The sequence below is a fragment of the Procambarus clarkii genome, chromosome 66 (genome assembly GCF_040958095.1).
Source record: "Procambarus clarkii isolate CNS0578487 chromosome 66, FALCON_Pclarkii_2.0, whole genome shotgun sequence".
Lineage (NCBI taxonomy): Eukaryota > Metazoa > Arthropoda > Malacostraca > Decapoda > Cambaridae > Procambarus > Procambarus clarkii.
This window is the reverse complement of record NC_091215.1, coordinates 31171997-31196196: the sequence shown is the minus strand read 5'-3', so window position 1 is coordinate 31196196 and position 24200 is coordinate 31171997. Positions and strand designations below refer to the sequence as shown.

The window sequence follows — 24200 nt, the reverse complement described above, 5'->3', positions numbered from 1 at the left end:
CGACTCCAACAAGAAAGTGTCGGTCTAGTACGACCCCCACAAGAAAGTGTCGGTCTAGTACGACCCCAACAAGAAAGTGTCGGTCTAGTACGACTCTAACAAGAAAGTGTCGGTCTAGTACGACCCCCACAAGAAAGTGTCGGTCTAGTACGACCCCAACAAGAAAGTGTCGGTCTAGTACGACTCCAACAAGAAAGTGTCGGTCTAGTACGACCCCCACAAGAAAGTGTCGGTCTAGTACGACCCCAACAAGAAAGTGTCGGTCTAGTACGACCCCAACAAGAAAGTGTCGGTCTAGTACGACCACCTCCCCCACGAGATGGTCTGCCCAAGTATTGGGCTGGACGGTAGAGCGACGGTCTCGCTTTCTGCAGGTCGTCGTTCAATCCCCAACCGTCCAAGTAATTGGGCACCATTCCTCTCCCCCCGTCCCATCCCAAATCCTTATCCCTTCCAAGTGCTATATAGTCGTAATGGCTTGGCGCTTTCTCCCGATATTCTCCCCCCCCCCCAGCACGGAGACTACAGATACGATTCACCCTTTTTATTTCGTTATTTTTTTATGTATTGTGTATTTATTTATTTTAGTGTATTTTGTTTTTATTTATTTATTGTGTATTTCGTTTCTTATTAGCATATTGTGCATATATAGGCATAGGTCAGGTTAGGTGTTTAGGTTCTGTTGGCGATTATTTGTATTTGTAGTACGTGGGTGAAGCATTTACAGCGTTGTGGTTCGAACACAAGTCGTCAGTGAAGCACTTGTTCCGGAAGTGTTCGAACGTCAGCAGTTGTGAGTCGTGTGTAAACCGTTTTCCATTCATAAACAGCTGGGGGTTGGCGGGTGCATGGAATCACTTTGGGTCTTTGTTTGACGGGCTGACGACAACACATTCCTCCGTTACGTTTGATTCGTGTGATGACTCCTTACCCCACCACCACCACCTGACTGTGGGTCTCTGTGTACACAGCAACACGAGGGGGGAGGGAGGGGGTGGGAGGTCTACTTGTGACCCGAGTAGAGAGGTCACCTTCCTCTGGCAATGGGGAGATTTGACTGTTGTGTAAGCTGTTCTCGCAACCGGAGGGCAACTGCTGACTACCACAGCAGTGGTCAAGGCCTCCAATGAATGGAGTAGAAGAATGTGGGGGAGATGGAGGGGCGAGGGACATGGAGGAGTGAGAGATGGAGTGGGGGTAAATGAGCTGTGAGTGAGAGTTGGAGTAACAGCTCAGCTAAACAGTTAAGTGAGGTTTACTCTCACTCAACGAGCTGTCAAGTAAGAGAGCTCACATGTATGTTTAGTAAAGTCACTAAACATACTTGAATTTAAGCTGTTGGCTTGAATTGTGTAGTTGACATTAGGTGGTTGGAAGCTTAATGCAACTGTCGTAAATAGTTGAAGCTTGTTTGATGTTAATAACAAAAAAGAAAAAAGAAAAAAAAAGAGAGATTTATCTTATAATTTATTCAATTATATTATTCTCAGTAGTTAAGAATTTACACTATTATTCTGTATACAAATATTATAAGTATGTTACGTGTAATTATACTTATGTTCGTGTATATAATTCGTTCGTAATGTATAATGGATGGTTAAGTGTTGTCTTCACATTTGTATAGTTACTCGGAGTGCCGGGAGTGACTGGCGGACCTCTGACCACCCGCAGTTATTTTTTAATAATTTAGCCCCGAGGGCCGAGTTTATTGGGCAGTGTTCCCCTTTAATACAACTGGGGGGTAATTACCTAGTAATTATAACCGAGTTTTGATGCCGTTATTATATTGCATTTCCTGTCATTTTAATCTTTAGGTCAAGCTTTCATTTAGAATCATTTGATACAAGTAGCAATTGTATCAACGTCTTCATATTATATATATATATATATATATATATATATATATATATATATATATATATATATATATATATATATATATATATATATATATATATATATATATATATATATATATATATATGCAATTGACGATCACAAAACACTGATCATTTTATGCGGAAAATCCACAGAGAAATATGAAATGAGGTGAACGTTTCGGCTTTGTTAAAGCCTTTGTCAACACCAGACTGACCAAAATTTTCTCAGTCTGGTGTTGACAAAGGCTTTAACAAAGCCGAAACGTTCACCTCATTTCATATTTCTCTGTGGATTTTCCGCATATATATATATATATATATATATATATATATATATATATATATATATATATATATATATATATATATATATATATATATACTCAGAAATATTGACCTCAAACCGTCTTTCATATTACATTCAGCGGCTATCACTTTATATATTGACTTCACTTTACACTTAAGAATACTTAAAAGCCAGTATAATAATTACATTAATGAAATCCTTTACTCACGGCAAAGATAAATAAAGAATTAAATGAATGAATAAAATCAATCTTACTCTTTCGCACGCTATCGCATTTTACTTGTTAAATGAATGTAATGAACGCAATCACAGAACTGAAGAATGTCTTGTCACAATCCCACAAGGATGACATTGACGTGACCGTGGGCACAGCTGACCAGCCACCTCACTCAGCTGTGAGTCACTCAGCTGTGAGGTGGCTGTCACCCCTCACCTTCTCCCCCCACCCCACCTCCTCCCAATATTCACTCACAAAACAACGACCAAGTTACTCCTCGTTTACTCATATTAAGAAGCTACACCACTCACCGAGTGCGTTTTACTCTCCACCAAATTAGTTGGAATTATTTGAGATTGAGAACACGAGGATAACTCAATATTCTTCACCATACAACTACACCACTCTATTCATACTGAAACTAACACTTGGGGCTTAACCTCCCTAAGCCACGACCTGCTTGATGGGGTTCTGGGAGTTCTTCTACTCCCCAAGCCCGGCCCGAGGCCACGCTTGACTTGTGTCCACCAGGCTGTTGCTTGGAGCGGCCCGCAGGCCCACATACCCACCACAGCCCAGTTGGTCCGGAACTACTTCTAGAAAACAGTCTAATTTTCTCTTGAAGATGTCCACGGTTGTTCCGGCAATATTTCTTATAGTCGCTGGGAGGACGTTGAACAACCGCGGACCTCTGATGTTTATACAGTGTTCTCTGATTGTGTCTATGGCACCCCTGCTCTTCACTGGTTCTATTCTGCATTTTCTTCCATATCGTTCACTCCAGTACGTTCTTATTTTACTGTGTAGATTTGGGGCCTGGCCCTCCAGTATCTTAATGTGTATATTATTTATTATCGCTCTCGTCTCCTTTCTAGTGAGTACATTTGGAGGGCTTTGAGACGATCCCAATAATTTAGGTGCTTTATCGCGTCTATGCGTGCCGTATATGTTCTCGGTACTCCCTCTATTTCAGCAATCTCTCCTGCTCTGAAGGGGGAAGTGAGTACTGAGCAGTACTCAAGACGGGACAACACAAGTGACTTGAAGAGTACAATCATTGTGATGGGATCCCTGGATTTGAAAGTTCTCCTAATCCGTCCGATCATTGTTCAGACTGACGCAATATTTGCTTGGTTATGCTCCCTAAACGTTAGGACGTCAGACATCACTATTCCCAAATCCTTGACATGCTGTTTTCCTACTATGGAAAGATTCGATTGTGTTTTGTACCCTGTATTATGTTTCAGATCCTCATTTTTGCCGTATCTGAGTACCTGGAATTTATCACTGTTAAACATGTTATTTTCTGCTGCCCAATTAAAAACTTTGTTGATATCTGCTTGTAATTTTTCAATGTCTTCAGCCAAGGTAATTTTCATGCTGATTTTTGTGTCATCTGCAAAGGATGATACGAAGCTGTGACTTGTATTTTGTCTATATCTGATATGAAAATAAGGAACAGCAGTGGTGCAAGGACTGTACCTTGAGGTACAGAGCTTTTAACATCGCTTGGACTATTTTATTCGATTGACTGTTACTCTTTGTGTTCTGTTCGACAGGAAATCGAGTATCCAGCGTCCTACTTTACCAGTTATTCCCATTGACCTCATTTTGTGTGCTATCACCCCATGGTCACATTTGTTGAATGCCTTTGCAAAGTCTCTGTATACAACATCTGCATTTTGCTTTTCTTCCAGGGCTCCTGTGATTGTCATAGTGGTTGAGTAACTGTGACAGACAAGGGGCTGCCCGGTCTAAATCCATGTTGTCCTGGGTTGTGTAACTCATTATTTTCCATAATACTAGAAATTTGATTCCTAATCACTCTTTCAAAAACTTTTGTTATGTGTGATGTTAGTGCAACTGGTCTATAATTTTTTGCCAAGGCTTTACTTGTAAGATGTTGTCGCCTGCTGAACGTCTGCTGGCGATGTTCTTTCTGCCGCATACATATCTTTTACTTGCCTAAGCATTTCCGTTATTTTTTCTTTCTCCTGTACAGTCGTCTGCGTTCTCTTTCTAGAGTGGTCCTCTTTCTGCCCCTCCTCACAGGCACGTGCTTCAAACAGACTTTGTATGCTTCAGCTGTTAGTTGAGCTATTCCCTGTGTGGGAGTTTTGTCACTTAGGATCGTCTCCCATTGAATGGTTGCATAGTCTACATTTATTTTTTCCCAGTCGATCCTCTTATTGTTGAAATTGAATTGATTTGAATACTCCCTTCTCCCTTGTTGGGTCTCTTAGACCTACTACCGTTATTTATGCTGGTTCGCACTTCAATGAGCTTATGGTCTGAGTATGTAGTATCTGAGATTGTGATGTCTCTGATTAGTTCATCATTGTCTGTGAATAACAAGTCTAGTGTGTTTTCGTTCCTAGTTGGTTCTGTAATCTGTTGATTGAGCGAAAATTTGTCACAGAATCTCAAAAGTTCTCTGACCTGTGGTTGGTTATTTCCCGGGTCATTCCCAGCTGTGATATATGTGTTTGTATTCTCCATCTTAGAAATGGTAAATTGAAATCTCCAAGGAGGATAATATCTGAAGCTGGGTTTGCTAGGTTAACAAGGATGTTCTCTATTTTGTGCATCTACTCTGTGAATTCCTCAACCGTAGTATCTGGCGGTTTATATATTAGAATAATAATTAGGTTTAATTTTTCTACCTTAATTCCAAGTACCTCTACCACCTCAATAGTTGAGTTTAGTAGCTATGTGCATACCAGGTCTTCTTTAATATACAGACCTACTCCTCCATTTGACCTAGTTTCTCTATCACATCTAAATAAATTATAATTTGGAATCCAGATTTCACTATCCATGTAATCTTTCGTATGAGTTTCCGTGAATGTCCCAAATATTGAGTTTGACTCTAATAGGAGGTCATTTATGAACTTTATTTCTTGAATTTGACTTTAGGTCTTGTATGTAACCCACCACTGGCTTAATTAACCTCCCTAAACTACTACAAACCCAGCACTGGCTTAACCTCCCCTAACCCTCCACAAACCCACCACTGGCTTAACCTCCCCTAACCCTCCACCCTAACCCTCCACCCTAACCCTCCACAAACCCACCACTGGCTTAACCGCTTTAATCTGGCGACAGAACACCAACCGATCACAATATACCACCGTCCTCACTGGTACAAAAATGGAAACGTAACTAAAGAAACTAAACTCGTTCAGATGGTAAGCAACCAACCCTGTGTATACTATTCACAGCCCCTAGGCCTACTTAAGTACATGACCTAGGCCTACTTAAGTACACGAGCTAGGCCTACTTAAGTACACGAGCTAGGCCTACTTAAGAACACGAGCTAGGCCTACTTAAGTACACGAGCTAGGCCTACTTAAGTACACGAGCTAGGCCTACTTAAGTACACGACCTAGGCCTACTTAAGTACACGAGCTAGGCCTACTTAAGTACACGAGCTAGGCCTACTTAAGTACACGAGCTAGGCCTACTTAAGTACACGAGCTAGGCCTACTTAAGTACACGAGCTAGGCCTACTTAAGTACGTGAGCTAGGCCTAAGAATAGTTTTTTCGTGCCCTCTACAAAATTAATAGTGCAAAAGGTGAACACTGTCGTCTACGACGCTCCAAATGTGTACATTCAACAAAATAGTTGCAATAAGTCCTATCAATTTTGGAGGACGGTCGGGGGATTGAACGCAGACCTGCATGAAGCGAGACCGTCGCTCTACCGTGCACTCCAAGTGCTTGGAGATTACCAACGAGGGTATACATGTAGAATATGCGAAATAACTTAATGAAAACACAATAAAATATATTATTGAATGATGATAAATGTAGACAAGACTAAACTTCTCTCTCCTATGTCACGGTATATGTGTCATGGTATGTGTTCCGGTATATGTGTCACGGTATATGTGTCATGGTATATGTCACGGTATGTGTGTCACGGTATACGTGTCATGGTATATGTGTTCCGGTATATGTGTCATGGTATGTGTTCCGGTATATGTGTCATGGTATATGTCCCGGTATATGTGTCACGGTATATATGTCACGGTATATGTGTCACGGTATATGTATCACGGCATATGTGTCACGGTATATATGTCACGGTATATGTGTCACGGTATACATGTCACGGTATGTGTCACGGTATATATGTCACGGTATATATGTCACGATATGTGTCACGGTATATGTGTCACGGTACATGTGTCACGGTATATATGTCACGGTATATGTGTCACGGTATATGTGTCACGGTATATATGTCACGGTTTATGTGTCACGGTATATGTGTCACGGTATATATGTCACGGTATATGTGTCACGGTATATATGTCACGGTATATGTGTCACGGTATATATATGTCACGGTATATATGTGTCACGGTACATGTGTCACGGTACATGTGTCACGGTACATGTGTCACGGTACATGTGTCACGGTACATGTGTCAGGGTACATGTGTCACGGTACATGTGTCACGGTACATGTGTCACGGTATATGTGTCACGGTACATGTGTCACGGTATATGTGTCACGGTACATGTGTCACGGTACATGTGTCACGGTACATGTGTCACGGTATATGTGTCACGGTACATGTGTCAGGGTACATGTGTCACGGTACAAGTGTCACGGTACATGTGTCACGGTACATGTGTCACGGTACATGTGTCACGGTATATGTGTCACGGTACATGTGTCACGGTATATGTGTCACGGTACATGTGTCACGGTACATGTGTCACGGTATATGTGTCACGGTACATGTGTCACGGTACATGTGTCACGGTACAAGTGTCACGGTACATGTGTCACGGTACATGTGTCACGGTACAAGTGTCACGGTACATGTGTCACGGTACATGTGTCACGGTACATGTGTCACGGTACAAGTGTCACGGTATATGTGTCACGGTACATGTGTCACGGTATATGTGTCACGGTACATGTGTCACGGTACATGTGTCACGGTACATGTGTCACGGTACATGTGTCACGGTACATGTGTCACGGTACAAGTGTCACGGTATATGTGTCACGGTACATGTGTCACGGTACAAGTGTCACGGTACATGTGTCACGGTACATGTGTCACGGTATATGTGTCACGGTACATGTGTCACGGTACATGTGTCACGGTACATGTGTCACGGTACATGTGTCACGGTACAAGTGTCACGGTACATGTGTCACGGTACATGTGTCACGGTACATGTGTCACGGTACATGTGTCACGGTACATGTGTCACGGTACATGTGTCACGGTACATGTGTCACGGTACATGTGTCACGGTACATGTGTCACGGTACATGTGTCACGGTACATGTGTCACGGTACATGTGTCACGGTACATGTGTCACGATATGTGTCACGGTATATATGTCACGGTACATGTGTCACGGTACATGTGTCACGGTACATGTGTCACGGTACATGTGTCACGATACATGTGTCACGGTACATGTGTCACGGTACATGTGTCACGATACATGTGTCACGGTACATGTGTCACGATACATGTGTCACGGTACATGTGTCACGATACATGTGTCACGGTACATGTGCCACGGTACATGTGTCACGGTACATGTGTCACGGTGGATAAATGGACTCAAAATTTGTAAACAAAACCCACGATACAGCTAAATAATCATTTATGAATAACTTGTTTTTATTTACAGTAAAACTTGTGTGCCTAAGTTGGAGTGCAGACTCCAGTCACTGACAAGGTACTCCAGTCTACTGGAGTACTCCAAGTACCTTGGCACTCCAGTCTACTGGAGTACTCCAAGTACCTTGGCACTCCAGTCTACTGGAGTACTCCAAGTACCTTGGCACTCCAGTCATGTGCCAAGAGTAAGGATCACATTGCGTGGGCGGTGCCAACCCCTTCCCCCCCTTCCACACACACTTTGGCGGGACCAAAGAGCCAAAGCTCAACCCCCGCAAGGACAACTAGGTAAGTACACACATCTCTCACATAAAGGACTTCATCTCCTACACCCTCACACACACACACACACACACACATGCACACACACTACTCACCCTGAACACCCTCTTAAGTACACACACGTGCCAATTCCCAGAGTCTAACGACTCTTAGATGGAGACAACAAGCAGTATTGACAACAACAACCCCCCCCTCACGGTGTTGCTCTCAACACAATAATGTACACCCAGCTGCTGCAATAATGTACACCCAGCTGTACAACAATGTACACCCAGCAGCTACAACAATGTACACCCAGCCGCTACAATAATGAACACCTAGCTGCTGCAATAATGTACACCCAGCTGTACAACAATGTACACCCAGCAGCTACAACAATGTACACCCAGCCGCTACAATAATGTACACCCAGCAGCTACAACAATGTACACCCAGCCGCTACAATAATGTACACCCAGCAGCTACAACAATGTACACCCAGCCGCTACAATAATGTACACCTAGCTGCTGCAATAATGTACACCCAGCTGCTGCAATAATGTACACCCAGCTGTACAACAATGTACACCCAGCAGCTTCAACAATGTACACCCAGCCGCTACAATAATGAACACCTAGCTGCTGCAATAATGTACACCCAGCAGCTGCAGTAATGTACACCCAGCTGTACAACAATGTACACCCAGCAGCTACAACAATGTACACCCAGCCGCTACAATAATGTACACCCAGCAGCTACAACAATGTACACCCAGCCGCTACAATAATGTACACCTAGCTGCTGCAATAATGTACACCCAGCAGCTGCAGTAATGTACACCCAGCTGTACAATAATGTACACCCAGCTGCTACAATAATGTACACCCAGCCGCTACAATAATGTACACCTAGCCGCTGCAATAATGTACACCCAGCTGTACAACAATGTACACCCAGCCGCTACAATAATGTACACCCAGCCGCTACAATAATGTACACCCAGCTGTACAACAATGTACACCCAGCCGCTACAATAATGTACACCCAGCTGTACAACAATGTACACCCAGCTGTACAACAATGTACACCCAGCTGTACAACAATGTACACCCAGCTGTACAACAATGTACACCCAGCTGTACAACAATGTACACCCAGCTGTACAATAATGTACACCCAGCTGCTACAATAATGTACACCCAGCTGTACAACAATGTACACCCAGCTGTACAACAATGTACACCCAGCTGTACAACAATGTACACCCAGCTGTACAATAATGTACACCCAGCTGCTACAATAATGTACACCCAGCTGTACAACAATGTACACCCAGCTGTACAACAATGTACACCCAGCCCCTACAATAATGTACACCCAGCTGTACAACAATGTACACCCAGCCGCTACAATAATGTACACCCAGCTGTACAACAATGTACACCCAGCCGCTTCAATAATGTACACCCAGCTGTACAACAATGTACACCCAGCCGCTACAATAATGTACACCCAGCTGTACAATAATGTACACCCAGCCGCTACAATAATGTACACCCAGCTGTACAACAATGTACACCCAGCCGCTACAATAATGTACACCCAGCTGTACAACAATGTACACCCAGCCGCTACAATAATGTACACCCAGCTGTACAACAATGTACACCCAGCCGCTGCAATAAACCTATTACAATACAATGAAGGTTTACATCTGTGGAAGAAGACAAGACACACGTCTTAACATGATGCCAAAAAACTTAGACAAATAAAAGTAGTATACATATACATGCAGAATAAACTTACCTTTCATCAGAAACACATTAACAAATATACAGAAAAATTAAACAAGAAATAACATGGTGTGTAAGTTATCTTAACTAAGTACTAGAAGCTACTTATCCCAAGTTTGATCACTGCAACTATTAGGCCTCTAGTAGGCTTCTAGTAGGCCTCTAGTAGGCCTAGTGTAGAGGAAGCAAGCATTCACCAGCTGGCAGCCATTAGGTAGAGAGAAGGGAAGGGAATTATCAGGGGGGAAAGCGCCAAGCCATTACGACTATATAGCACTGGGAAGGGGTCAGGATTAAGGATTTGGGATGGGACGGCGGGAAGGAATGGTGCCCAACCACTTGTGGACAGTCGGGGGATTGAACGCCGACCTGCATGAAGCGAGAGCATCGCTCTACCGTCCACCTCAAGTGGTTGGGCTTAGGTAGATAGAGCTGCCAGCGCCTCTACATGGCTCTGCATGGTGAGATTAGTGAGTTATGCGAGAAAGTTAGCGGCACTAGCTCCCTCAACACTGGTATAGAACAACAGGTGTTGAAAGCACCCACACCCAAGCAGTTACCATCTATGGTAATTTATTCACACATGTGCCTTAATTAATCAGAACTATACAGCTAGAGACTAAATTAATTGTAGTACAGTCAGCTCTCCGGACACTATCGATGGTGTCAACACAGGGAGTGACCTGTAACTCCCCTTTAGCATGAGCCAAACTTGCAGTCGAAAGCATTTGTTAAGTTGTCTCTCCAGGGTGCAAGTGCGGTGTGTTGCACTTGTAAGTGCAATGCAAGGGCAGCGTGGTCTCAAGTGTCTAATGCGGGGCTAATGTGCACTCTGTCCTCTTAAAAATAACGTCGCTTTTGGCCGTTTACCCGTATGGCCGAAAGTGGATGTGGTTTGAAAATGAAAATAAATTTGGGATTTTTTTTTTTAACAACAGTAAGTTAAGGGTCCTCTGGTAGGTTTGGTGGGCAGGAAATTCTCATAAAGTTTCAAAACTTAATGAAAAACATTAATTGAAAGTTTCCTCTCCTAAACTTTCCGAGTAGGCCGGACGACTCAAACAGAAAACGGGACAGTACATCACTTTTGTGAGTCGATTTCATTTCAAATTACGTTCACTTTTGGCCATAGCGCGCATACGAGCGAAAAGCGACGTGATTTTTAAGAGGACGGGTTGCAGAATGAGTGTTTAAGCACAGCCCAACACAGCCCAAGAGAAACAGTGGCTGGTTGGAGCTGTCAGCTACAGGCTAGGGAAGAGGGGAGCCAAGGCCTAGGGAAATTGAATAGGGTACAGGTGTAGGGTACAGGCGTGAGACAGTTACACGTGTGAGGGAGGCCACAGGCGTGTGAGAGGAAACTACGGGCTCACCATAGCCCGTGCTACCTGGAACTTTTTGTTCCAGGTAGCGAATCTTTAGCAACTTAAACAAGCGTGTGACAGGGTACAGGTGTGTGGCAGGGTACAAGCGTGAGACAGGGTACAGGCGTGTGGCAGGGTACAGGCGTGTGGCAGGGTACAGGCGTGTGGCAGGGTACAGGCGTGTGGCAGGGTACAGGCGTGTGGCAGGGTACAGGCGTGTGGCAGGGTACAGGCGTGAGACAGGGTACAGGCGTGAGACAGGGTACAGGTGTGGGCAGGGTACAGGCGTGTGGCAGGGCACAGGCGTGTGGCAGGGTACAGGCGTGTGGCAGGGTACAGCGTGTGGCAGGGTACAGGTAATACAGCATTTACTAAACAAACCACCTGCCCGAAGTCTCTCACGGCTGTCGGGCGAGTCTACCTGAAGTCCAGATGACTTTTCTGTACTTCTCCCAAATTTTTTGTGTCACTCCTTATAAATAAATAGAATAATATGGACTGTGAAAAATGTCCTGCTGTTGTATATATATTAATAAAAAGAAGCAGTACTTTATGCTCAGCTTATTTAAAAATTAAAATGTTGATTCGAGAATTTGATATAAGCGGACCATTACAGAAAACGTTACCGGGGGGCCTAAGGCATAATTGAGACCGTGCTTTTTCACTCGTCAGAAAATCAATATTGTCGGCACCTTCATTATAATTGATCATACCATATATGCATTTAAAAATATATATTATCGAAGATTATTTGTTAATTTTATAATTGCAATTAAATGTATCAAAAAAGCTCATTTAGCAGTTAAATAATTTTCAGTGAACACGACATGGTCTACTTTACAGGACATGGTTGTAAATACACGTGAGGGTTCCAGCGCTGTAAGTTACTCCTCGTCAGTGATACGTGTCATCATGTAAACAAGTGCAGTCTAATAATAATATAAGAAGTACATTTATAGGGTTTAGGACCTTCATATTTACCTACGGATTAGCAATTACGGGCTCACCATAGCCCGTGCTACATGGACACTTCGTTCATAGTTGCAGAATCTAAAACAACAACAACAACAGAATTAGGAATACGCAACGTGGACGCAAAGCTTCGTGATCTACTTTCAATCAATACAATTAGTGAACAAAACTTATCGGAGAGTCGTTAGCATGTTATTTAGTCTCGCTAATAATTAACTGTGGAAGGAGAGTCATTAGAAACTGGCTTCGTGGAACAGGTGCTGTGGGATGAAGAGCAGTAAGAGGGAATCTGATCACAGACAGAACGAATCTGATCCTCACTCAACACCTCAGATCAATACTCACACTCCAAACGTGGCCCGTGAGGCCACACCAGCCTCCCTGAGATGTAGCGAGTCTGACCCTCATGCACACACACTACAGTCTACTGCAAGCAGGCGCGGTTACACTCAGGCTAAGCAGTTTATATTGAGCGAATCCTACTCTACACAGCCTGTAGTCTATAACTGGATCATCTTACAGTTCCCTCCCACATCTACACCCAACACAAGCCGCCGCCTCCTCCTGGCGCCTTAAACAAGACGCATCTTAAAACCTCCCCAACATCCCATTTCCCTGCTCTCAACCATGCAGATATGTAGCCGAGGAGACGTGGCTGGTATTGGCTGAAGCCGTGCAGACAGGGCGAGGAAGCAGACAGGGCGAGGAAGCAGACAGGCAGAGGAAGCAGACATGGCGAGGAAGCAGACAGGGCGAGGAAGCAGAGAGGGGAGAGGAAGCAGAGAGGGGAGAGGAAGCAGGGTGGGAGTGTCGTGGAGAAAGCAGTGTGCGTGGGTGTAGGGGAGAGCGGAGGTGCCGAGCTATATCAGGGCAAAGGGAGCGAGAAGGACAGAAGACAAGACTCACATCGGCTTGTCGTCATTGGCCCCGCGAGACTCGCTTAGTGTGGCCAACATAACCCGAGACCTGGAAATATTCACACAGTTAGCCGCCACCACCATCAACTCCTCCGTCGCCTTGAACACAGTATGCAGGAGAAAGATAAAAAAAGAAAGGGTAGGGAAATATCCACAGTTCCATTAAAGCCACTAAACCACTAACATAACAAAAGCTACCATTAAGTAGGCTAAGTAAGAGTGCACTCCTGAAAAAGCAATGCAAAATGCACAATGATCTTAAGATAGGAAAATTTTCCTTTTAAGATAAATGATAATATATTTTCATATATACAACACTTCAGGTACTAAAACTAAAGAAAAAAAAAGTCACACAAACAAACACCACCTTTTATTTTAATATTATATATATATATATATATATATATATATATATATATATGTCGTACCTAGTAGCCAGAACTCACTTCTCAGCCTACTATTCAAGGCCCGATTTGCCTAATAAGCCAAGTTTTCATGAATTAATGTTTTTTCGTCTACCTAACCTACCTAACCTAACCTAACCTAGCTTTTTTTGGCTACCTAACCTAACCTTACCTATAAATATAGGTTAGGTTAGGATAGGTAGGGTTGGTTAGGTTCGGTCATATATCTACATTAATTTTAACTCCAATAACAAAAATTGACCTCATACATAAAGAAAAGGGTTGCTTTATCATTTCATAAGAAAAAAATTATAGTAAATATATTTATTCAGGAAAACTTGGCTTATTAGGCAAATCGGGCCTTGAATAGTAGGCTGAGAAGTGAGTTCTGGCTACTAGGTACGACATATATATATATATATATATATATATATATATATATATATATATATATATATATATATATATATATATATATATATATAAACACATACACGTAAAGTACAAAATATCCATTGTGATTGACATGAAAAAACTACAAACTACAAAGAACAACAACCTTTCGATAGCAATAAATCAAAGTGACAACAACCAAGATAAACAAAGAACTGGGTTCGGGGGTGAGAAGCAGTTAACTTCACAACGCGATTCGGTCGAAATACATATTGAAAAGTCAAGCACTTTTGGACCAAAGGCGCGTGTGAGAGTTAGCATGTTTATGACCCGGGGCCCCGTGCATCACTACCGCTGAGTCAGTCCGACATTTACCGCCAAAACACCAAGATAGTAAACAAAGCAGATAGGGCGACACCTACGCGGCCACTTCGGGAACTATACATGTTTTTAAATTTTGCCCCGAGGGGCGAGTTTATTGGGCAGCGTCACTCATCTTGTGAGTGGACACACCGCCATAGTGACAGTATTGGGCAGCGTCACTCATCTTGTGAGTGGACACACCGCCATAGTGACAGTATTGGGCAGCGTCACTCATCTTGTGAGTCGACATACCGCCATAGCAGCATGTACAACACTCCCCAATAGGAAGAAAACCCGCTGGCATTGTCATTCATACACCTCCTTTATGTCTCTTCTCACTCCTTTCCCTACGTCATAATGACTGGCTGTCTGAATCTCATTATATGCGGATGAAAAACTATAATGCAAATATATTTAATATCAAACACTTAATAAATTAAATCATTATCAGAATATTTTTAGTTGATATTTAAAGATTAACACGACTCCAGAAGTCTCAAGTAATTTCAATCTTTTCTTACTTTAATCATGTTTACTTAACAATTGAGAGATTAACAATGTGAATCTTCGCCTGAGCAAGACAGTTAACATTTACATGGTCAGCTATAATTATAGGAGCTCTTAATTAATATTTTAATGCATTACATTTGTTATATATTATTCTTTATTTATTATTAGTAATTGTAGTATTATTGTTAATTATAATCAGTAACAAATCACTATTTACTGGCTTAGCGCTTTCTCCTCATAATCAGCAATTACTAATTACATAATTATTTACATAAACAATATCTATAATCCGCATAGTCAAACAAGGCCATTAGGCCTAAACTAAATCTCTTCGGTGTTGTTATTCTGTTTGACAAAAGTTAAATGACATTCTATAGTTTTCAAATACTCTCACATTCATCTATATTTTCCAGTGCCCTTGTAACTAATATGTATATTTCAACATGTATACAATTTTCAAGTGCATACGTTTAAAGCTTCCATCAAGTACTTATTGATTTCTGGGATGACCACAAAGAAATTCAAGAAACAAAAAAAAAAATTTAGAGCAACAGCATAGCAATGGATTCAATTCATATTGCAATGTTTGAGACAAACTAAAAAGTATCAGCAATTATAGCCTTACAATATTCAACATCTGCAAACTAATGAATCCATCAACTGCAAATCAAGAAAAAGAGCAAACTAAATAATTCTGTCACCCGGAAATAAAGTGAGAGAAGCGTAATCTAAAATGTTCCCTCCTCTTTCAAACTCCTATAATTTCCTAGTCGTAAATCGTCCTCAGCCTACAAGAGCTGGCTCGAGATTCACGAAAGCACTTACGCAACCACTTACGAACGTGTACATCTTTCCTCAATCTTTGACGGCTTTGGTTACATTTATTAAACAGTTTAAAAGCATGAAAACTTCCCAATCAACTGTTGTTATTGTTATAAACAGCCTCCTGGTGCTTCGGAGCTCATTAACTGTTTAATAATTGTAAACAAAGCCGTCAAAGATTGAGAAGAGATGTACAGGTTCGTAAGTGCTTGGGTAACTGCTTCGTGAATCTGGCCCCTGGTGAGGACCCTCACCCGACCAGGTGCAGGATGTGAACCAGCCTGGACACATGAAATGTTTATATAGGAGCTTAATTACATAACAATCTCTGCCAACCCGTTCTCGCACTTGCTTCTAGTCAATATTGGCTTATTTAATAAGTGCATATGTGACATACTAATTGATTGTGAATATTTTAGTTTACCTTGAAAAGCTTCATAGAAAACACCGACCTCACCTAACCTTCTTAGTATGTTAAGATAAGGATCTTATTGTTTCTTATTTACAATTATTACTTAATCTATCAACAGTATAGGTTAAGTAATAATTGTAATTAAGAAGCACTAAGATGCTTATCTTAACATACTAAGAAGGTTAGGTGAGGTCGGTGTTTTCTATGAAGCTTTTCAAGGTAAACTAAACTATTCACAATCAATTAGTATGTCACATATGCACTTATTAAATAAGCCAATATTGACTATAAGTAGGTGCGAGAACGGGTTGCAATCTCCCTCCTCGATAGGCTAGGAGCGGCGCCTCACTTTTCAGTTATGTATACACACCGCCATTCCTTACTTGAAAGGCAGTTACAGCCCCGCTCCTGTGCCAGGTTAAGTCCACTACGGGCTCACCATAGCCCGTGCTACTTGGAACTTGTTGTTCCCAGTAGCTGAATCTTAGACAGCAACAATCCTTACTTGAATGTTCACTCCTCTTCTTGCCCTGGAATATTTGTTCCATTCTGGAATATTTGTTCCATTCTGGAATATTTGTTCCATTCTGGAATATTTGTTCCATTCTGGAATATTTGTTCCATTCTGTGTCACTCTCGCTGCGTTCTAATCTACAGTCAATACTTCTCCACTTTCCCTGTGTTACTGACTGTAATCTTGCCAGTCTCAAATACTTCAAAACTATTCTATTGATCCAGCTTGACAAGCTGGATCTGTATATACATTCTGTACAACTCTGTACATTTGTACATTTCCATCTGTACATCTTTGTACAACTCCTGCTGCACGGAGGAGTTGTTTACGATAATAACTTTTATACATGATAGCACTCCCACTAATAACACGGCCATCACCACAACTACAAAAACAACAACTACATACAACTTACAACCTCCGCCACAACAAAGCACTAGCACAGCCCTGGTTATGATCTATACGCAACAACAATTGCTACCACCGCCACCACAACTCTTCCTCCAGTTGGGAACTTTTACCCTGCTCTTGTAGAGACGTTGCTACGTAGACACAACCACTGTCACCACAACCACCATGATCATAACCACTGTGATCACAACCACAGTGATCACAATCACCGTCACCACAACCAACGTCACCACAACCACCATCACCACAACCACCATTACCACAACCACAGTGATTACAACCACTGTCACCACAACCACCATCACCACAACCACCACCATCACAACCACCGTCACCACAACCACCAACACCACAACCACCATCACCACCCCCATCACAACCACCGTCACCACAATCACCATCACCACACCCACCATCACCACACCCACCATCACCACACCCACCACCATCACAACCACCATCACCACCACCACAACCACCATCACCACAACCATCATCATCACACCCACCACCACCACACCCACCATCACCACAACCACCACTACAATCACCACAACCACCACCACCACCATAGCTACCACCACCAAGACAACCACCCTCCAGCAACTAAACACTTACCAACCTCCTATAATGTATAGCAGCAACACAACAGCCCACCAACTCCCCCGTCAACAGTGGATTACTTACCCCTCGGAAGCGATGGAGGAGTTCCGGGACATGCTCTTGGGGGACATCTCAAAGTCGGAGTCGCTCCTGTAGAGGAAGCTCTCCCGTCGCTGTGGGAAGTTCTGGAGCACCAGGCCCGCCGAGGGCGAGGTGCCGTCCAGTGGGCTTCGGCCTGGAGAAGTGCCATTTTCAACGTCGAAGCTGTGTGGGAGAGAGAGAGACAGAACGTGAGACTGATGGATACATGACATTGGAATAAAGTTTTTTGCTAACATGAGCCAAGAGGTTGATATCTCCTGTGACTCAAACCTTATTTTTTCCTGCCCAAATACCCTTTATAATAATAATTTATTTATTTATTTATTTATTTATATACAAGAAGGTACATTGGGTTTGTGAGAATACATAGGTTGGTAATTTACAATCTTGTAAAGTCACTAGTACACGCAGCGTTTGGGGTATAATAATAATAATAATAACAACAACAACAACAACAACAACGGACTACAACACTGCCGCATTGCTTAAATAAATTAGATGAAGGAAAGACCCAATTTATGCGCATTAAAACCCAAATTTTCGGATGTAGGTCATCCGAAAATTAGGTTTTTAATACACTTAAAACATATATTTGGGACTTTCCTTCACCTTCGACAAGAATATCACTATATAATAATGATATATAAACCTTAACTGTAGCCTCTGTGTACCCAACAGTAAAATGGGTACCTGGTCTTTAAACGATTTGGCGGAGTCATATTCCCAGGAAAAATAGGATTCTATTTATTTTTTATTTTTTTTTTTTTTTTTTTTAGATATATACAAGAGTTGTTACATTCTTGTAGAGCCACTAGTACGCGTAGCGTTTCGGGCAAGTCCCTGGAATACGAAGAATCCTTGTTACAACCAAGTACACATTTTACTGTTGCGTTAAACAGAGGCTACAGTTAAGGAATTGCGCCCAGTAAATCCTCCCCGGCCAGGATACGAACCCATGACATAGCGCTCGCGGAACGCCAGGCGAGTGTCTTACCACTACACCACGGAGACTGTAGATAATAGATAATTTAGATAATAGTTTAGTTAATTCTATTCTATTAATAATTCTAATAGATTCAAAATAGTAAGTCCTTAGACTTACCCGAAACGCTATGTGCGCTAGTGGCTGTACAAGAATATATATACACGAGTTCTTACAAACAAATAAATAAAACATATAAAAAATTGTAAAAATAATCCTAATAATAGAGAATAAATAATATTTAAAATAAAGCCTATTCATATACATAGTTAATGAGAATTACATCGTTGTGTTCACTAAGAAGCCATTTGAATTAAAAGATTTACTGCTAGGTGAACAGACGCATTAGGTGAAAGGAAACGTGCCAAACCACATCTGTGCCGCTCGGGATTCCCTGACTGTGAGTGGGGGAAGGAAGAGCCTTTCAAGAACGTACAGCTGATCACACTTATCAGATGGAGACAACGATAAAAATAAGCACCATCTGTACAAACATACTCAAGACAGATGGGAACCGGTCGGCCGAGCGGACAGCACGCTGGACTTGTGATCCTGTGGCCCTGGATTCGATCCCAGGCGCCGGCGAGAAACTATGGGCAGAGTTTTTTTCACCCTATGGCCCTGTTACCTAGCAGTAAAATAGGTACCTGGTGTTAGTCAGCTGTCACGGGCTGCTTCCTGGGGGTGGAGGCCTGGTTGAGGACCGGGCCGCGGGGACACTAAAAAGCCCCGAAATCACCTCAAGATAACCTCAAGATATGGTTCGATTACAACAATGTCAGAACTATCGCTACCAATTGTCGACGGCTACGATTCGCTCGTTTATTCTTTTTTTTTTTTAGATATATACAAGAGTTGTTACATTCTTGTAGAGCCACTAGTACGCGTAGCGTTTCGGGCAGGTCCCTGGAATACGATCCCCGCCGCGAAGAATCGTTGTTACAACCAAGTACACATTTTACTGTTGCGTTAAACAGAGGCTACAGAGGCCCAGTAAATCCTCCCCGGCCAGGATACGAACCCATGACAGCGCTCGCGGAACGCCAGGCGAGTGTCTTACCACTACACCACGGAGACTGTACAATTGCATTGTATTGGAGACTGTATTCCAATTGCAATCTATACTTGTACGAATCACCAGGCTCCAAAGTTCCTGTTCCACTGACATTGAAAATAATAGGTTTAATAACCATATTATTCATTGTGTCGGGGCCCAATTACTGACCCCGCCCAGAATACGACCCAACAACATGCTGACTAACTCCTGAATACCTACGCCCTGCTAGGTGAACAGGCGCATTAGGTGAAAGGAAATGTGCCCAACCATTTCTGTCCCGTCCAGAATTCGAACCCGGAATTCTCGATTGTGCGTCGAGAACGAACCCGACTGTACTACTGAGACCCTTCCAAGGTTCCAAGACCCTTCAAGAAGAGTGTGTAAAGCACGGGTCAAGCACATGGGGCCTCGTAGCCTGGTGGATAGCGCGCAGGACTCGTAATTCTGTGGCGCGGGTTCGATTCCCGCACGAGGCAGAAACAAATGGGCAAAGTTTCTTTCACCCTGAATGCCCCTGTTACCTAGCAGTAAATAGGTACCTGGGAGTTAGTCAGCTGTCACGGGCTGCTTCCTGGGGGTGGAGGCCTGGTCGAGGACCGGGCCGCGGGGACACTAAAGCCCCGAAATCATCTCAAGATAACCTTGGTGTTGGTCTCTGATATAATGAGTCCACACACACTATTGTCTCACTAGCAGAGGCACTTCTTAACTCTATAAACTAAACAGTCATATACACCCCCACGTGGTATGAATAGTAAATTAAAAGTAAACTTTTCTTATTTATTTATTTACTTATATATACAAGAAGGTACATTGGGATTGTGAGGATACATAGCATAGTAATAAAATTCTTGTAAATCCACTAGTCCGCGCAGCGTTTCGGGCAGGTCCCTTAAAGAAAATGTGCCCACCATTTCTGTCCCGTCCAGAATTCGAACCCCGAACTTATGTTAGGTTTGGATAGGTCAGGATAGGTTAGGTTTGTTTAAAGAGTAGAACTGACGTAGCACGATTACTTTTATACAATAAGAAAACTGCGTTCACTTTCTACAAGTTCAATACTACAATGAATGGCGCCGTTTTTGTATACGTGAATGACATTGCATAGAAAATATGGCTAAGTTACAGATGAGAGCTGGTCCGTTTTCTATGTTTCTCTTCGTCAGAGAGAACGTGACTATACGATGCAATATCAATATTTTTGGTGTATACTTAAGTATACGGGTTAATTTGTACATTAACTATCTTAAAACTACCCAGTTTAACTGTTTAACTCAATCCACCCTAATCATGCCAAACTCATCCTAAACGATATAACCAAGCTAACCTACTTAGTTTAACTCAAATTAACCCTACAAAACTAATAACATATAACGGAGGGACCTTCTACAAGCCGCCGGCTTCCTGTCCTCGTTGTGGCCACTACCCTCAGGTTAGTGGCCGTCAGACGTGAATACGTCTAAACTTCTATTTAACCAAAAAACCTAATTTAGAGGATTTAAAACTAGTATTTATAGTGTCCCTAAACCAACATATAACTGCTTAATGTAACTTTTACAAGAGTTGTAAACAAATAATATTTTGAATGGCAAGTGAAGTCAATAATACAGTTAATAAATGATCTAATAAAGCTTAACCGTCAGAAATGTATTACGAATACAGTGTACAGTTTATCATTCAGTTCAAGTCAAACTATTTAACAAATCTCCCAGACGATGAGTCACAATAACGTGGCTGAAGTATGTTGACCAGACCACACACTAGAAGGTGAAGGGACGACGACGTTTCGGTCCGTCCTGGGACCGTTCTCAAGTCGATTGTGAGAATGGTTAAACGTCGTCGTCCCTTCACTTTCTAGTGTGTGGTCTGGTCAACATATTTAACAATTATTTTCTTGTTGTGGCCGAGAGATCACGCGACACATTTCACATGGTGAGATTTAAGGATCCTAATTTAGAGTCCGATTTCATGGGACTCTAAAAGTATTGCTAGGGAGCCGGTCGGCCGAGCGGACAGCACGCTGTTCTTGTGATCCTGTGGTCCTGGGTTCGATCCCGGGCGCCGGCGAGAAACCATAGGCAGAGTTTCTTTCACCCTATGCCCCTGTTACCTAGCAGTAAAATAGGTACCTGGGTGTTAGTCAGCTGTCACGGGCTGCTTCCTGGGGTGGAGGCCTGGTCGAGGACCGGGCCGCGGGGACACTAAAGCCCCGAAATCATCTCAAGATAACCTCAAGATAGCATTGTAAAGTGGCCGACTAACATATGAAGTGTTGACGCTGTGCTGGAGCATCAAACTAACGTCACTTTGGCCTTATGAGTTCAATACTGCCACTCATAATACTGTCACTTAGTGGCAGTCAACGGAGTGAAGTGTTGGTGTTCAAGAACCAGTGCTAGCGTAGCTCTTAGTGGCAATTGTTACCTAAAGAAATAACTGGACTCTGGAAATAAGACTTTTATATCTAAGAGTCTGGAAATAAGTCTCGAAAGGCCAGTTTAATGAGTTAAATATTAGCCAAGACCAGTCAAAAACGGTGGGAAATTATTAATCAGCAGAGAGTAGTGTTCTAGAATTATTAACATATATGCTAATAATTCTTGGTGCTAATAATTCTTGGGGCTAATAATGTTGGTGTCAACAACCAACCAACATTCAGTTCCCCTCAGATCAACCCGTCCTCCTGATAGAACGTCGCATTTTGACGTATACTCTACTTAAGGGCGCCTGACAGCTAAGTGGACAGCGCTTCGGATTCGTAGTCCTTAGGTTCCGGGTTCGATCCCAGTGGAAGCGGAGACAAATGGGCAAAAAGTTTCTTTCACCCTGATGCTCCTGTTACCTAGCAGTAAATAGGTACCTGGGTGAATCATCTCAAGATAACCTCAAGATAAAGCCAAAAATCGTCGTATCAGAAAATGGTAGCGGCTCGCGAAAGTGACATACTGTCCCGTTTTCTGTTTTGGGTCCTCTGGTAGGTTAGGATAAGGGCACTTTAGTACGACAGTTTCTTGACGTTGGGAACACTGGCGAGCACAGGCTGCAGGGAGGGCCAGTGAGCGGGCCAGACAGGATATATAACAAGCACAACGAGAATATACAGTATCGAATAGCTAAGTGAACCACTATATTATATTTTAAATGTGAATTTTATAATGTTAGTATGAACATATATAGGTAACATCCAGCTAGGTAACATCCCTGTTACCTAGGTAACATCCCTGTTACGTAGCAGTAAAATAGGTACCTGGGTGTTAGTCAGCTGTCACGGGCTGCTTCCTGGGGGTGGAGGCCTGGTCGAGGACCGGGCCGCGGGGACACTAAAAAAGCCCCGAAATCATCTCAAGATAACCTCAAGATACTACTAATGCATCAAACAACACAAAATAAAATTAAGCAAATTTGTCAAGTTACACAAGTGGGAGCAGCAGTGAAAAAAAGGTAATCAAACCCAAGGAATAATCAAGGGTACCTTAGACAATAAGGGCAAGAACGTAGTTATTCAATTGTATAAATCTCTGGTACGCCCCCACCTGGATTACTGCATCCAAGCATGTGCAACACCGGCCAACAAAAGTAATTCCAGAACCAAGTCAGTTCACATACCAAGACAGGGTGAGGGTCACAGGGCTAACAACACTACAGACTAGGCAGATCTCATCGACAAATAAAATACCGGACAAATTAGAAGATGTTGACCAGGACAACAACTTCTAAAAGTGAGATGTAACACAAACAAGGAGCAACAGCTTCAAGCTCACCAAGCCACAATGTGGGAGTGAAAACCGGAGTGCTTTGCCACCCACATGATAATGTACCCATCAAACCGCCTACCCGTCGAAGCCGTAAATGGCAAAATTCTGCCGAATTTTAAAATCCAGCTAGAAAAAATCATCAGTACAAATAGGAGGACCTTTGAGAAGCCGCTGGCTTCCTGTTCTCGTCGAGGCCACTAGAGTGTTAGTGGTCCTCAGGTAAATTCAGGTATAGCACCACGGGTGCTAGTCACACAAACTGGAAGATATAGCTGTTAGAAACACCACTGGAGGAGCTATCAGAGGAAGGAACTGGTCACAGGATGATACAGATATCCTCCACACCGATGAAGTGTGATAAAGACCTTTTGTGCCCTCTGTAAAGCTTTTTGCGCTACCGCTCACAGGATGAGTATGGGGTGCACAATAAACTAGCCGCCTCCGGCGACAACAATCAAAAAATTAATCCTCCATACCGATAACTCCTCCGTATCTATTTTC

The 24200-nt window shown here is 42.7% G+C and overlaps 1 protein-coding gene across 2 annotated transcripts in view; it reads right to left on the bottom strand.

Moving 5' to 3' along the window:
* The window catches only part of dnc (phosphodiesterase dunce), a gene marked incomplete in the record, with an annotated part of 535642 nt that overhangs the window by 336602 nt on the left and 174840 nt on the right, over positions 1-24200 (bottom strand). For both annotated transcript variants that reach the window (XM_069310042.1, XM_069310041.1), the window contains 2 exon segments: positions 13361-13420; positions 17888-18067. In XM_069310042.1, coding sequence (XP_069166143.1) covers positions 13361-13420; positions 17888-18067 — 240 coding nt within the window.